The sequence below is a fragment of the Panicum virgatum genome, chromosome 3N (assembly GCF_016808335.1).
Source record: "Panicum virgatum strain AP13 chromosome 3N, P.virgatum_v5, whole genome shotgun sequence".
Taxonomy (NCBI): domain Eukaryota; kingdom Viridiplantae; phylum Streptophyta; class Magnoliopsida; order Poales; family Poaceae; genus Panicum; species Panicum virgatum.
In genome coordinates this window covers 2,680,916-2,695,810 of record NC_053147.1, presented here as the reverse complement: position 1 = coordinate 2,695,810, position 14,895 = coordinate 2,680,916, and the positions used below count along the sequence as shown (strand labels likewise).

Genomic DNA, 14,895 nt, shown 5'->3' with positions numbered 1-14,895 from the left:
TACCTCTGCAATACGAACGAATTCAGCGAGGATTCCGACAGTATTTTCATGAAACCCGGTCGACCATATTGTTTAAAACCTCGGCGAACTCAAGAACACAGGCACCACACCATTCTAGATAAAAACCAGCAGCCAACAGTTATCTCAGGATAAGAGAACAAAAGCAACAAGAATCCAATGCCATTTTATTTAAACACTTGCAGGAAGCATCATATGAGGCTACATCGAAGTGCTCTTGAAACGGCGGGATAGCTTCTCGGCATCAAGAGAAGCCACAACTTAAAATTCAAGGGTACCTCCTCCATCGGAACAAAAAACACAGTCCTCGAGAATGGTCCCCTTTAACATCGACAAATTGGCCCTCTATACCATCTCCACAGCTGAACGTGTCAAAAAGAGTGGCAGAACCCTTAGGCATACAACTGAGCCAGATCATTCTCGTTCGTCTTCCTGATCACCTCCCTCTTGAGCTTAAGGGCAGCAGTGATGAGGCCCGACTCGGGGGTCCATGGCTCTGGCATCAACTTGATTTTGGCTGGGACCTCAAACTTCTCAAGTCGAGCTTGCTTTGCAGCCTGTGAGTGGCAAGTGCATCAGTGCTCAAACTACATATGATTTGTATTGCCTAACATGCTTGTAACTTTAAGTGTACATGAGTACGTGGATATGATCGTTGGCCTCAGGTATAAAGAAGTGTTGCCAATGACGTCAACATATATGAAACTACAGTCATGACTTCGTTTGGATCAAAAGTGGGAATAATATTCCTTCCTTCACTACTTTTTGCTTAAAAGAGAGAAATATCATGCTGCTTCAGAAACACACATAGATAACATGTATGGCGTTATTGAGAAATTATAACTGAGCACAATATGAATGAATGTGATGTATGCATACTTGTAGAGATGAACTTACAAATAAGTTCTGTCATCTATATGGAAGATAAAAAATGAATGCGTGTATGAGTGAAACCATGGTGGTCCATGGATGCCTAATCCTTTATTCCATATAAGTGCATATGCAAAAGCATTGAGCCTAGCATGAGACATCTGTAGTGATCCAACCACAGTATAGCAACCATATGTTAACAGGGATAGAGAACACAAACCTTTGCTAAAGATCCAAGCACTTCCTTGACAGCCTCTTCCTTCTGGCACAAATCTGAGAAATCACTATATTTAATTCCTTGCTGTGAAGCCCAGCTCTCCAGCTCGTTGTGTGCAGCTACCACAAGTGCAATGCAGAAGTTGTGGAAAGGATCAGCGTAAACCATGATGTTCTCCACATATGGGCTCACAATCAAAGCAGCCTCCACCTGTAATCGTCCAATCAGTTAAGCAGTCCAATCAGCCAGTCTGACTAGAACTTCAATATTGCTTACCTTCCCCAGAGATACATATTCACCATGTTGAAGCTTCACAATATCTTTCTTACGGTCAATGATTTCAAGGCAGCCATCTGGATGGAAACGTCCAATGTCACCAGAATAGAACCACCGCATACCTTTTTCATCATCCTTCACAAGATATATGAGATTTATGCTTACATGAATTGTGAAAGAAAAACTTATTAGTGCATTTCATGAAATATCCTGTGGAAATATTGGCAAGCATACCTTGTAGACTTCATTTGTTTTGGCTTCATTCTTGAAATAACCTTTGGTTACATTAGGACCCCCTATGACTATTTCTCCCCGAGGCATAGGTGAATCAGTTGTTAAGTATCCACCTTCAGGCCAGTCAATCAACTGAAAATACAATGGCCTATATGTCAGGAATTGCGTGAGGTTAACAGTTAACAATGACTATACAATCATGAGAACTAATCTCCACTAAGAAATAGGATCAAGAAGCCAGAAAATTTAAAGCACAAGCATGGACCTCAACTTGAAAACAAGAACAACAAACAACTTATTCCCCAATTAAGGAAGATATTCAATATAAAAACCTTCTTAGGTGTTAAAAAGATTATAAATATATCCACACAGATCACACAATGGGACAAAAGCAGCTTTGATCTAAAAAATCAATCCACCTCAAATTGATATATGGGTAACAAACCAAAGCTGACCTTAATATACGAACAAGGTAGTGGAGCACCAACACGGCCAACAGATGTATCATCATACTCAGAAAATGTACCTCCAGCACAAGTTTCAGTCAGACCATACCCTTGCCCTATTGGAGCCCTGAAATTGCACGAGACTGTCAACTTCAGACTAGGATAACCAAAACAATTGCCATCAGAGAACAAAATGAGGATTTAAATGATCTTACCCAAGGCATATATTGATAAATCTCTGAGTATCCCCAGATAGAGGTGCTCCACCTGAGAGAACAAACCGAATCTTTCCTCCCAAAATTGCACGCACCTTTCCAAAAACAAGCGTATCCCACAAGAGTTTCTCTAATCCCCAGGCACCAAGCCAGCTTCCATTGATTGCTGCAAGCCGGCGGTTATAGCCAATGTCAAACAATTTCTTTGCCACACCACCCGTAGCATCCACCTGGAGCCACCTCAGCACAAATCATAGCAGTCAATAACCAATAAAGAACACTGGACCAGAACAGTGTAAAGGGCATTACCTTTTTCCTCACACCATCACGAACGCGGTCAAGTATAGCAGGTACAGCGGTCATCAATGTTGGCTTCAGTGCAGAAGCATCACCTAGAGTTCCCTTTTTTATTTTGCTCGACGTATCAGTCAGAGTCAAAGGTGATCCGTATCCGATGGAGGCCCCGACAGCAGCCATTAGTGCCTAAAAAGCAGTGTAGTGAATGAAGATTAATAAACAATAATGTGACCAGATTTGGCCCATTCAGATGCTAATTGAAATCTACCTCAGCTGCCAACTCAAGAATGTGTGCAAGTGGGAGGTACGCCAAGTATATATCTTTACTACCAAGTGCAGGCACTATGGTCATAACTGCTGAAAGTGTAGCCAGGACATTGCCGTGGGTCATCATAACTCCCTACAAAAAATTGAGATACATGTCAGTTCAGCAGAAGAGATATAATTACAGAAACTGCACTTCTTTGTTTATTTAAGCATGTTATGAATCAACTCCCCTCGTAAATTCTAGTATGCAAGAAAAAGAATGGTACAGAAAGAACAACAAGATGAAAAGAACCATGATGTATAAAGCAAACCTTGGGTAATCCAGTGCTACCACTTGTGTACATTATCACTGCAACATCAGATGGGAGGGGCATGTTTGCTTCAACAGGTGCTTCAGTTCCTAACCTACCCACTTCATCAAATGTCTCAATTATCCAGCTAGTGCTGTTTCGAGCTAAAGAAACTTCATCCGAGATGCCTTCCTCATTGATATATACAATACGTGTGACAGTGTCAAGCTGCCCACTTATATGAATCAACTTTTTCAGTTCTTTCTGATCACAAATTACAGTAGTGACCTCAGCCTGGAGAGAAAAATGGACAAAAGAGTTAAACATAGAAGCACATCAAATAGCAGGCAGGTGTTAATTACTTGAAAAACAGCGGCATTAGGAATGGCACATACATGCAACTGGCACAAATTATTTTCTGATGTCTATTAGAAAAAACGCCACTAATAGTATGAACTGATTTGTCTTGATCAACCAAGAGAATCAGATCACATGGAAACTTAGCAATTAGAGATAACATGAGACAAGTGACAGTACTGACCTCATTTAGTGAGTGGCACAATGCTTCCTCTCCCAATGAGGCATAGATGGTGACAACTGAAATATTTTGTCTGAAGCATGCCTTGCAAATGAAAAGAATGTGTAACTCAGAATTTCAGGGATGAAAGGGTTTTATAACACAACATTAAGATGAGAAATGAGGCAAAGCAAAAAAGGATAACTTCACACTGATATGACTTAACACAGCCATCAACCATGTCCTTCCGTATTTGATGTGTTATAAATATAAAGTGGCCAGTGACCTTGGTTTATTTCAGTATTGCAAACTGCTAGTGAAGAGAACAAAAATGCATTCACTAGTCTATCTTTGTCTTGGGAGAGAAGACAGAAGAGGCTACCTGCAAAGCAATCTGCCATTCAGCTTTCGTCTCGGCAAAAATGGCAACACGCTCATTCTTCTGGTGACCTAATCGAATTAGGCCAGATGAAAAGTTACAGACGCTCTTGAAGACCTCAGCGTAACACTTCCACTCATACTCTCCCAGATGAAGCTTCTCAAATGATCTGCCACCAGGTGCTGATTCGATTTCCCTCGAAATGAGCTTCCTGGTGCCAAGGAGGGGCATGTAGACATACTCCTTGCATGATTGCTCGAAAAGCTCGGCAAGGGTGGACACCCCTTCCCAGTGTGTCTCAACAGGCTGTTCAAATCGATAGTTACGGACTGCATATCCAGGATCTCCACCAACCTCGACTCGCACTCCCCTCTTCATTTCAGCCTTTCTCCTCTTGCGGAGCAGCAGGGAGACCGCAACAGGGACAAGTAAGCCAACAAAATAAGGATTCATACTTCTGCAAGGGTGGTTCTTGTAGCTGCAGTAGGTAAACTAACAGAGCCACATGCCCTGAGGCGAAAACCTGCAGAGAAGTACTAACTATATTCAATGCTTCCGGTCCAGATTGTGACATCAAAGGAACTTTTTGAACATGATAAGAGACTAACTGCAAGATTACTCCTTTTATCTGACCTAGTCCATGGAGCAGCACAACCACCCCCACTTATCGACAGATAAGGGACCAGTTAATTATACACCATTCTGACCTATAAGGTGAAGCAGCCCCGTGTGTATAGCTAATCTTTGACCTTTCTAGTACAACGACAGCCATCTCCTAAAGACTCACTTGAATGCGTACGTAGACCGCACATTATGTATTCAATACCCCCCTTGTGATTATAGAACTGAATACAAGGCTACAAGCGCGTCCATCCTGCCTGGTCACCAGAAATTTGTGGGCCGTAACAAAGGTTACTGGACATCCTTTGCCTCAAAAGACAATTGCATAGCCACCACTACAGCGCGTTAAGCAAGCGACAGTAGAGCAAAGCATTCCTGAGGACGTAGGAGTCTCCCGATAGGCGAATCAGATCGCCCCCAGCCCCCAGCCCCCAGCAGTACCCCCATCCACGTACACATCGTCAACAGAACTCAAACTGCGGCGACAACAATGAGAGGAGAGTGAGTAGGTAGTCGCGTACCTTCCGGACGGCGGCGCAAAAGGGGCGCCTAGGTGCTTCGCGAGGGCGGCGGCGGCGGAGCGAGTCAGCGAGCAGGAGAATGGGGTTCCGCCTCTGTTACGTCACGGTTTGGCTCTCGCCACTTGTGTCGCTCTCGCTCTCCTCCGCTCCGTCAGGTGGGCCCTACCGAATCCGATCCCTTCCTCATAGCCGCCGGTGAGCCTGCTGGGGCCGGGCCCAGTTCCCGTTCACAAAGTTGGGCCGAAATGACGGGCTGCATGTGCAATCCTTCTCGCATGTGCGCTGGCCGCTGGCCTACTTTCTCTTTCTCCTATTTTCCATTCTTTTTCTAGACCGGCACTAGGGATGACAACGGGTCGAGTATGGTGCGGGTAGAGCAAATACCCGCCTGCGACAATACCCGAAACTCTAAGGCATACTCGTACCCGCGAAATCTAGCGGGTAAAATTTTATACCCATACCCATACCCACCGGGTACGGGTTGGGTTTCGGATACCCATCGGATATTTTAATAATAGCATAAATAACCTATCATTTGGTCGAATTGACTAGCATATTTTGAATTTACCATTCATATAAGCGAACGCAAAGCATTTTTAGAATTAAACGAATCATCTTACACCATTTTTTTTCCTATTTACAACATCTATTTTGTAGTTGTATGTAAGTATATGCGTTCAATTCTAGTGTATTTCATTTTAAAAAATATAACAATAGTTATACGCTTCACTACAAATAATAAGCAAAATGTAAATGTCATTTTTACATCTATTAGTTCACACAATCTCACTATCTGTCTATTTAGTTCATACAATCACAAGAAAATGAGATATAAAGTTTGTGAATGAAATGAGCTCACTAGATTATTTTTTTTGTATTTCGAGTACCTGTTGGGTACCCGCAGGTAAAATTTTATACTCATACACATATCCGTGGGTAAAATTTCATACCCATACCCTCACTCGTCGGGTACCCGCACCCGCGGGTAAAATTGCCATCCCTACCGGCATGTACTTGCATGTACCGAGCATTTTTTTAATAACAGTATATAAAGCAAACAGATTAGTGTCTCACAAAATGACATATACAAACTTCCTTGTGCCAAATTCCAAAGGCTCACTCAGTCACTCTTCATACACGGCACACATCAAAAGATTATTAATGAAGGCCATCATTCCATTGTGTCACAATCACAAAGGCTGGAAACTGTCGTTATCTTTGATCCGTCCCCTAGTTCAGAAGTTCATCATATAATGCATAGCTGCATCATAAAGAATTGAAATTGTTGCAATAATTTAGCGTAGCAACAGCGCGTAATGTATATACATTATACATCAGATAACTGCTATATAAGGGTCAAAATGTTACAAAGTTTTGGTGCCTACAGCACCTTATAGAGGGGCTGGGGCCATCAACTAATGGTGGCTCTATGACCAATGAATGGCAGGGGCCGAAAATTTCAACCGGTGGCAGCCGCAGCAACCCTTTCCCGATCTGTGCACTCCTCTTTATCGAACTCCTCTATCAACTCCCGTTGCCGTTTTGTGACCTCCCTGAAAACAGGAATATTTTTGTGATTACCCTACTGCTTTGTCAAATAAAATTGAAATGATAATTTGCTGGAGGTGGCAAGCCGTACGTTGGAATCCTGATATTGAAGTGAACATACTGATTCCCAAACATTGACGAGTTTCTTGCTTTTATTCCTGAAAATAAAAGTATATATGTTAATTACATTACTATCATCTGACAAAAGAACGGAAAAAAATAATATCTATCATCCAGCATGCTTTCCCTTTCACCAGTTATCAAGGAGCAAAAGGCCAGAGTGATTAATGAACTAATACAAAAATCCATTAAAAAAGGACATATGGTAACTCCAGTAACAAACCTTTGCCCCGAAGGACGACCTTCTCTCCCGGTTGGGTACCTTGGCGAACCTAGACAAATAATATGACGAGCATGGCAAGACTTAGGACATCAAGTAGAGGTATGCTGCAGTGATTGGCAGTCATGCAGGAAGAATGTGAAACGTCATAAGAATGAACACATACCTTGACTGTAACATTTCCAGTGAGGGTTGGTACCGAGACTGTTCCACCTAGGACAGCCTGTAAATGAGCAGTTTACTGTTTTAGAATTTAGTGCTCTTCGAGGGAGGGAGGGAGGGAGACTATTTAGACAGCATTCCAAAGAGAGTACCAAACTCTGCACTGGTGACCTTGATCATGCATGCCTCAGTATGCAGAATCAAGGACTCAGGGTGCTTGCGGCCATGGAACGCCCACATGCCTGCCTATCACTAACATGCCACGCCTCTGAATGGATATCCACCTCCACCCAACAGACCTACGCACTAGTCCCTTACACCATTGTGCTCTGGGCTAGTGCAGTGTGCACTTACCAATTCCATTGACTGGTATTTGTAAGTGCCCATGATAGCTGCTCTGGCATGCCTAGCCGTGTGAGGGACCGTGATAGCTGCTCTGGCATGCCTGGCCGTGCCTACTTGCCCTTGCCACCAACACCAAATCGTCCTAGTCCAGCCATGCACACTTACTGGTTAGATCTACTGCAAGTGGCGCCTAATAAAGATCAAGAGATTGTGTGGTCTGGTGTTTGGAAGAGTCAATGGAGACTTGAGTGGTGGGAATGCCAGTGTTGATAGAGGCTAATGGTCAGATGGCATATCTGCCCAGTTGCCACTAGACAAGCCTCAGAATGAGAATTCAGATTGAAGGGAAGGATGGATAAAGAGGTAACCGAAAAGATGTGTAAAAATAAATCTCTTGCATGTGGGAGGCAGTTTCTTGAATTCTATGGCTGGGTTCAAGTGGAAAAAAGGTATCCAAGCACTTTGTTAGTTCTCATGGTATACCTTTTGTCATTTTTCTCTCTCCAGAAAAGAAAAAAAACATATCTAATGTCAACTAAATCCTAGCTCAAGTCGGATACATCCATCATACACCATGTGATGGTACAAAAGAAAACAGGATTGCTTACTGTGTGCTTGCTAGTAAGATGTAAATTGATTTATTTGAAACAAAGATGAAACTTGCATACCGTCATGGACATGTACCTTGATCAGAGTGCAAACCAAAAAAAAAGTTAAAAGAACAAGATTGACCTGGGAAATGCTTAAAACAGAATCAACATGCACATGGTTGCCTTCTCGTCGAAAGATAGGGTCCTCTCTGACCTGTAATTGGAAAATGAAAATTAATTTCATCTTTTACTTTCTTGAGATCTTGCATAGTACTGACTAAGCTCAGGGCAAGATTTGGCATATACAGAGACGAAAGAAAAATTGAAATGGAACCTTGATGGTAACATAAAGATCACCAGGCTTATTGCGCTCAATATCTGCACCGCCCTTACCAAAAACCTTCATGGTGTCATTATCATCAATTCCTGAAAAGGGATTCCAGTTATAATATACCCAAAACACAAGTATGGTAATATTCATTTCACAATAAATACCTGTGATTGCATAACTGCAGAAATGCTTAATGATTTGGTAAAATTATATTTTATAACAGGGCAGCTCAATAATTTATTTGCCTTGTATATTTAACTTAGTAGTGCTAGTGCATAAAAGATGTTATATGTATAATACCAAGTACGCCAGTTGGAATCTCTTTTAAATCCACATAGGCTAGTAGTAGTCTTAATTATACCACTAGTTTACACTTTACAGCATACAAACCACCAAGAAAAAAGAAATATATGTAGTTAACATTTTGCATAGTGAACACAAAATCCAGATAGCATGTCAAGCATATGCATATATCAGTAAGAAAAATTCCACCTTACCTGCCATTATGTCTAGCTTGACTGACATTTTCCCCTTAACTACCTGGTGTCCTTTGCATGTCTTGCAAAAATTCTACAAATCATTTTTCAAGTTAAGCCATGAAGAAAAAAAACATCATCACAAGTGATAAACCACATATATAGGTATGCAGTAAAATGTTTGTCAGAAAAATTTGCCCCTAAAGAACTAAGTAGTAAGTATGCTCAAAACGACACGAACAAGAATGATGCTTAACATTTCAAGGCATGAATGTACTAGTGAAAAAAAAATCACCTTCACAATTTTTCCGCTTCCACTGCATATCGAACACGTACATTCAACAGTAAATATACCCTTCTGCATGAATATCTGCATTCATGGCAACATGATGGTCAGAGCACTCCTATCTAATATACTGTTTTTCTTTTGTGGTAATCCTATCTAATATACTGTTATTGGAGCTCCAAGCACACAAGACAGAACAAGGAAACAGTTAACACTTTCAGTTCCAGGGCTGGTGGCAAAAAAATTGCTTTGAATAACCAAAACAGAAGGAAATTGTGAACGGAATCAACTTGATAATATACCATCTATTATTAACTGGAGGTGCTGATCCGTAAGAAACAGCCATGGCAAAATGTGTTGACAAAGGATACTTACCATACCAGAACCTTTACATGTTTTACATGTTTTAGGCACAGTTCCAGGGGGGACACCACTTCCATCTGCAAAAACAAAATAGAAGTTCAGATTAAAAACAAGAACAAAAGGGGAGAATCATCAATGAAATGAACAGAAGCACATACTGCAAGTTCCACAGAAAGTATCAGCTTCATATGTAACGGTTTTTCTGCATCCTTGGACAGCTTCCATGAATGATAGTTCAACAGAAACCTACAGTATGTGGGATGAAGAAACAACCATTGCATCTACATGTTTGATTGGAAGCAAACAAATACAGCGAAAACTAATTGAACCTTGACATCTTGGCCTCCTCTGTATGCATTATCAAAGATCTGGTGGACAACAAAATTAAAATATATGAGGTGCGTATAACAGTTAAAATTTAGATAAACCAGGAGTTAATTATATGCATAAGAGAGTTGAAAAATGAGCAGAGGAATTTGCTAAATATTGAGAAGGTACTGTTCAAATCATGTTTAGCCTGCCACATGACAAATGTTAATATGTTGTTTATATTAAAATCAAAAGCTGTGTTCATTGCATGTTACAACATAGACAAAGGCCTAGGCAGAAGAAACAAAATAATAGAACTGCATATAAAAAAATTACAATCTTGTAACATGATTTTTCATGGCCACCTGCATACAATTTAGGTTCGATGCTACAAAAGGATAGCGACATTGATGAGGATGTTAGGCATATAATCTCAGCTGGTTGGTTGAAATGGCGTCAAGCTTCTGGTGTCCTCTGTGACAGGAGGGTGCCACAAAAGCTAAAAGGTAAGTTTTATAGGACAGCGATTCGTCCGGCGATGTTATACGGTGCTGAATGTTGGCCTACAAAAAGGCGACATGTCCAGCAACTGAGTGTAGCAGAGATGCGGATGTTACGGTGGTTCTGCGGGCACACAAGGAGGGATAGAGTCCGGAACGAAGCTATTCGGGAAAGGGTAGGGGTGGCACCAATTGAGGAGAAACTTATCCAACATCGGTTGAGATGGTTTGGACATGTCCAACGGAGGCCTCCGGAGGCGCCGGTGCGTAGTGGGGTGCTAAAACGTGTTGATAAGGTAAAGAGGGGTAGAGGTAGACCTAAACTGACTTGGGACGAGTCGGTTAAGAGAGACCTTAAAGATTGGGATATCTCTGAGGAGCTAGCTTTGGATAGGAGCGCTTGGAGACTAGCTATCAACGTGCCTGAACCATGACCTTTGTGTCTTTTGGGTTTCATCTCTAGCTTACCCCAACTCGCTTGGGACAAAAGGCTTTGTTGTTGTTGTTATTGTTGTTTTTCACAGTTGCAGCTGGCAAAACAATCGAACAGAAATATCGCATATTTAAGTTGTGAATCATAGGTCTCATGGATAATTTCACCAAATGACAGGTGTAATACAATGAGAGTATAGATCAATCTAGGGCAAATTAATGATACATAAAATAAAATACCGAGGACAATTACTCTTACATCAGTGAAGATGTCACCAAACGGGTTACCCTGAGGAAAACCCTGCCCTGCTGGGTCACCGCCTGATGCATGACGCTCATATGCTTCTGGTCCAAGCTGCCAATTACAAAAGTTATACTAAGCACAAAATATTTTACTGTTATAGCAAAAGAAGGTTTCATGAGTTATGGAAGTTAATGCTGCTAGCCTGCTACCGGCTATGCAAGTGAAGATAAACACAAAAGGTACAAGCTTATCATAGTTTTATATTATCACAATTTTTGTTTCATAAAAAAAAGACATGCCAATAACCTGATCATATATTTCACGCTTATCATCATCCTTCAAGATCTGAAAAATGCACAGATAATATCAGCATTTACAATGATCATGTAATACAAATTTATGTTTCATAAAAGGTAACTAAATTATCTGCAAGAACCTCATACCTCATAGGCACGGTTAACTTCCTGAAACTTTTTTTCTGCATCAGCATCATCTTTATTGGTATCAGGATGGAACTTCTTTGCAAGCTGGAGAAGAATGATAAGATCAGTAAAAACAAAAGTTTATCAGATTACACAAAGGAGATGAAACCAAATCAAGAGCAAAAATGGAAGAAATAAAATTATGGAGAGGATGATACAGTCAGCATGCAACAAATAAATGGTCAAACAAGTTTGTACTGTAGCATTTGCATTGGTGGAACAAACAAAAGCATATAAGCCAAACAACACACCAAAATTCATTTGGGCCATTCCTGTTCAGCACTCAAGTACACTAGTACAGTAACATTGTGGAATTAAGGAATATGAAACCCCAGAAGTATAATGATGTCCAATCAATAGACAATACCCTGGCTTTGTTCCCAAAGGAGGTGCACATCCGCACTAAGACAAATAAAGATGCATACCACATAATATGCCTTCTTTATATCTGGTGCAGAAGCATCCTTGCTCACTCCAAGCACATCATAATAATCCCTTGCATTCATCCTCCGTGTGGCTAACATCATGGAAATGCAGATGTTTTATTAAAGGCGACTAGTGCATAAAAAATATTAGCAACCACGTTTAAGAAATAAAATTTACAATTACTTAAGAAGCAACCCCAAGCACCAAAGAAAACTTAGTATCAGCAACCGCAAAGACAATCCAGTTATTTGTTTGTTAGTTGTTTATTTTCGTGCCCCTGTTGTTTTTTTTTTTTTTGAATATGGGGTGCCAAGTGTTGGGTTTTATGATCTCTAGTCTACCACAACTTGATTGGAAATAAAAGGTTTGTTGTTGTTGTTGTTTTTTATGTGTATGGATCATCATTTAAATTTTTGTTTTTGGGATAATCTTAAATTTTATGTAACCACCTCATTTAAGTATTAGCTCAGCTTTCTTAGAAGCTAAAGTCACATGAAAATAATTGTTCTCCTTTTTCAGAGAGAGGGGGGTCGGAAGATGATCTGTTCGTAGTGCAAAAACAGAGAAAAAAAACATAGCACTGGAGATCACTTGGGGTGGTGGCTCTTAAATTACTCAGATGATTTAATTACACGAATCCAACGAAGTTGTATGCAAATGGTAAAAATGCTGGCTCCCCGGCAGAAAGCAGAAAGATGGGCTAACCTTAACCAGAACATGTGGGTTGTTTTAATTGTCATTTCAGGACCAGCTGTAGCACATCAAGCCACAGCTACTTTCACAAGATGAACTACTGCGTATGACAAAATGGAAACGTGAGACATCATATCGACCAATGTACTCACCATGGAAAGACCTGCTCGGGCACCACCAGCTCGTGCTCCGCCGCTCCCTCCCTGCCCAGTTCACCGGATTAGCAACACACGTGCACAGGCCTGCCTCGAGCAATCCATTCGGAAGGCATCAAACGTTCCACGCAAAGCGGCTCACCTGGTTCGAACAGCCGCGACGGACCGGTCCACGCCGTGGCCGCGGCGGCGGTGGCGAGGTGGCGGGAGAACAGCTCGCGCTGGCACGGAGGCAAAGCGGTTAGCCGCGGGGACTCGGGGTTGGATGGAGGAGAAAGTAAGGAAGGGGATGAGAGACTGGGGGAGGGAGCTCACCGTAGGGGAAGACATCGCCGCGGCGGCGAGCCTTGAGGCGGCGGCGCGCGCCATGGCGGCGGAGGTGGGCGGTGGAACCCTACTTTGCAACAGGCACGAAGGCGAGTGGGGGCCGTGTGGAAAAAGGTTTTAGGGCATCTCCAACAGCCTATTCAAATTCCACTCTCTCTAACCACGTTTAGCTATTCATTTAGCTAGTATTCCCTATCCATATTTCATTTCACTCCAACAGCCTCTGTATGTCTGGACTCTCCATATCTATACTGCTAGTGAACCCCACCTGTCATTCTCTCTCCCCTTCATCTTCTCCCTACCGCATGCGCCATCTCCGACCCGCTGCCACACCGCCCGGCCACTGCCCCGCCGCCGCCCGTGCGGCTCCGCGCCTCGCCGCCCCGCGACCCACCGCCGACCCCGCTGCCCCGCGGCCGCGGCCCCGTGACCCGCCGCCAACCCCCGCCGCCTCGCGCCCCGCCGCCCCGCGCGCCCCTCGACCCGCCGCCGACCCCTGCGGCCCCGCGCGCTGCCCGCGAGGGAGGGCCCACCCGCGGGAGCGATTCCGAGCGGGGGGAGCTCGCCAATGATGCCGAGCGGGGGTCGCTTGGATTCCGAGCGGGTGGGTTTCGCGAGTCTGTTGGAAGCAGACTTCGGGCCTTCTTTTCTTTCTTTACCGATCCAAAAGCAAGTTCGCGAGTCTGTTGGAGCTGCTCTTAGAGTCCTATTTTGAAAATCGAAAGAAAGTCCATTTCGCTACCGAGCCCTCCGAATACAATTTCGGCTGCTTCCCAAACAATCTGCCTCACTTATTCAAAAAAAAAACAATCTGCCTCATAAATGAGATTTATCTTTCTTTTATCCAAGCATCAGCTAATTTTTGTATGTTTCAAAAAAGATTTGAATGGGGGCATAGACCATCATAACTTTATTCGAAATAGAAAATAAGAAAATCTTATGGATGTTTTGTATGCTAGAGCATTTAACACTAAAATAATCCTAAGAAACAAATAATATAATAATTACTCCCTTAATATAGGATATTATGTCATTAATCACCTCGTAAATTTTAAACCTAAAACTTAAATTAAAATTGAGTGATCAACCGCTTTCGATTGAGTTTGCTCAGAGTTTCAGTTGAGGTGGTTGTTATCTTCGCATAATACTACGTCCTTCGGTTGCGTTGCTTCTCCTCATTGTTGTTTCACTTTGCTACCTTCCTCTCAAGACCGCGAATGAAAATCAACTTCATAGCATGACCATAATTAACAAGACGTAAACTGATGTGAGCCATCTCACCTCCCTCTCCTTCGACAATCGACACTAGATCTGACATCCAAGTGTCTTATTAGATTATCACTTGTCTAGTTGTCTTGGATGACCGACATATAGGATGATTCAAAGCTCCTCCCCTCATCAGCTTACATCTCCATCAATTCTCCAGTAAACACTCCAATAAAATGTTATTGGATGTCCCAATACCATTTCCTTGGATTTAGGGGCGGACCCAGGGTTCGGCGACCCTGGGCCATGATTCAGACTTCGATGGATGAAGCTCTGCACCTACTGGCCTGTGGAGATGTTGTCGCCGCTAGTGCATACGTATTTGTTGCATGTTCTAGTGAGGATGAAATGCACTCAACGAAACTTGCATGACATTGGCCCAAGCTCTGCTTATTCCCTGGGTCCACCACTGCTTGGATTATTGGGAGGGATACTTTTACAATCTTTCAATA

General features: G+C 42.5%; 2 protein-coding genes across 2 annotated transcripts; both read right to left on the bottom strand.

The window, feature by feature from the left end:
* Positions 1 to 115: 115 nt before the first annotated feature.
* LOC120663695 (long chain acyl-CoA synthetase 9, chloroplastic-like) lies at positions 116 to 5,323 on the bottom strand. Its single transcript, XM_039942588.1, has 12 exons — positions 5,169 to 5,323; positions 4,030 to 4,549; positions 3,672 to 3,752; positions 3,152 to 3,424; positions 2,842 to 2,973; positions 2,586 to 2,759; positions 2,277 to 2,506; positions 2,071 to 2,188; positions 1,616 to 1,747; positions 1,382 to 1,516; positions 1,109 to 1,315; positions 116 to 575 (listed from the first exon to the last, which is right to left on the bottom strand). The coding sequence occupies exons 2-12, from the start codon at positions 4,477 to 4,479 to the stop codon at positions 411 to 413; spliced, it is 2,097 nt and encodes a 698-aa protein (XP_039798522.1). The 5' UTR covers positions 4,480 to 4,549; positions 5,169 to 5,323; the 3' UTR covers positions 116 to 410.
* A 1,000-nt stretch (positions 5,324 to 6,323) lies between these two features.
* Positions 6,324 to 13,306, bottom strand: LOC120663694 (chaperone protein dnaJ GFA2, mitochondrial-like). The gene is made up of 18 exons (XM_039942587.1): positions 13,166 to 13,306; positions 12,993 to 13,071; positions 12,848 to 12,898; positions 12,002 to 12,093; positions 11,538 to 11,621; positions 11,401 to 11,439; positions 11,110 to 11,205; positions 9,939 to 9,977; positions 9,768 to 9,855; positions 9,622 to 9,686; positions 9,256 to 9,330; positions 8,982 to 9,054; positions 8,488 to 8,579; positions 8,296 to 8,367; positions 7,223 to 7,279; positions 7,060 to 7,108; positions 6,808 to 6,874; positions 6,324 to 6,721 (listed from the first exon to the last, which is right to left on the bottom strand). Exons 1-18 carry the CDS (start codon positions 13,217 to 13,219, stop codon positions 6,628 to 6,630), a joined length of 1,266 nt encoding a protein of 421 aa, XP_039798521.1. The 5' UTR covers positions 13,220 to 13,306; the 3' UTR covers positions 6,324 to 6,627.
* Between the last annotated feature and the right edge of the window lie 1,589 nt (positions 13,307 to 14,895).

Coding starts and splice junctions, on each gene's coding strand:
- LOC120663695 (XM_039942588.1), bottom strand. CDS start 4,479: ATGAATCCTTATTTTGTTGGCTTACTTGTCCCTGTTGCGGTCTCCCTG. Junction 3,753..4,029: donor AATGGCAGATTGCTTTGCAG/GTAGCCTCTTCT, acceptor TTCATTTGCAAG/GCATGCTTCAGACAAAATAT. Junction 2,189..2,276: donor TTTATCAATATATGCCTTGG/GTAAGATCATTT, acceptor GTGCAATTTCAG/GGCTCCAATAGGGCAAGGGT.
- LOC120663694 (XM_039942587.1), bottom strand. CDS start 13,219: ATGGCGCGCGCCGCCGCCTCAAGGCTCGCCGCCGCGGCGATGTCTTCC. Junction 12,094..12,847: donor CCCGAGCAGGTCTTTCCATG/GTGAGTACATTG, acceptor CCATGATGTTAG/CCACACGGAGGATGAATGCA. Junction 8,368..8,487: donor ATCTTTATGTTACCATCAAG/GTTCCATTTCAA, acceptor TTCCAATTACAG/GTCAGAGAGGACCCTATCTT.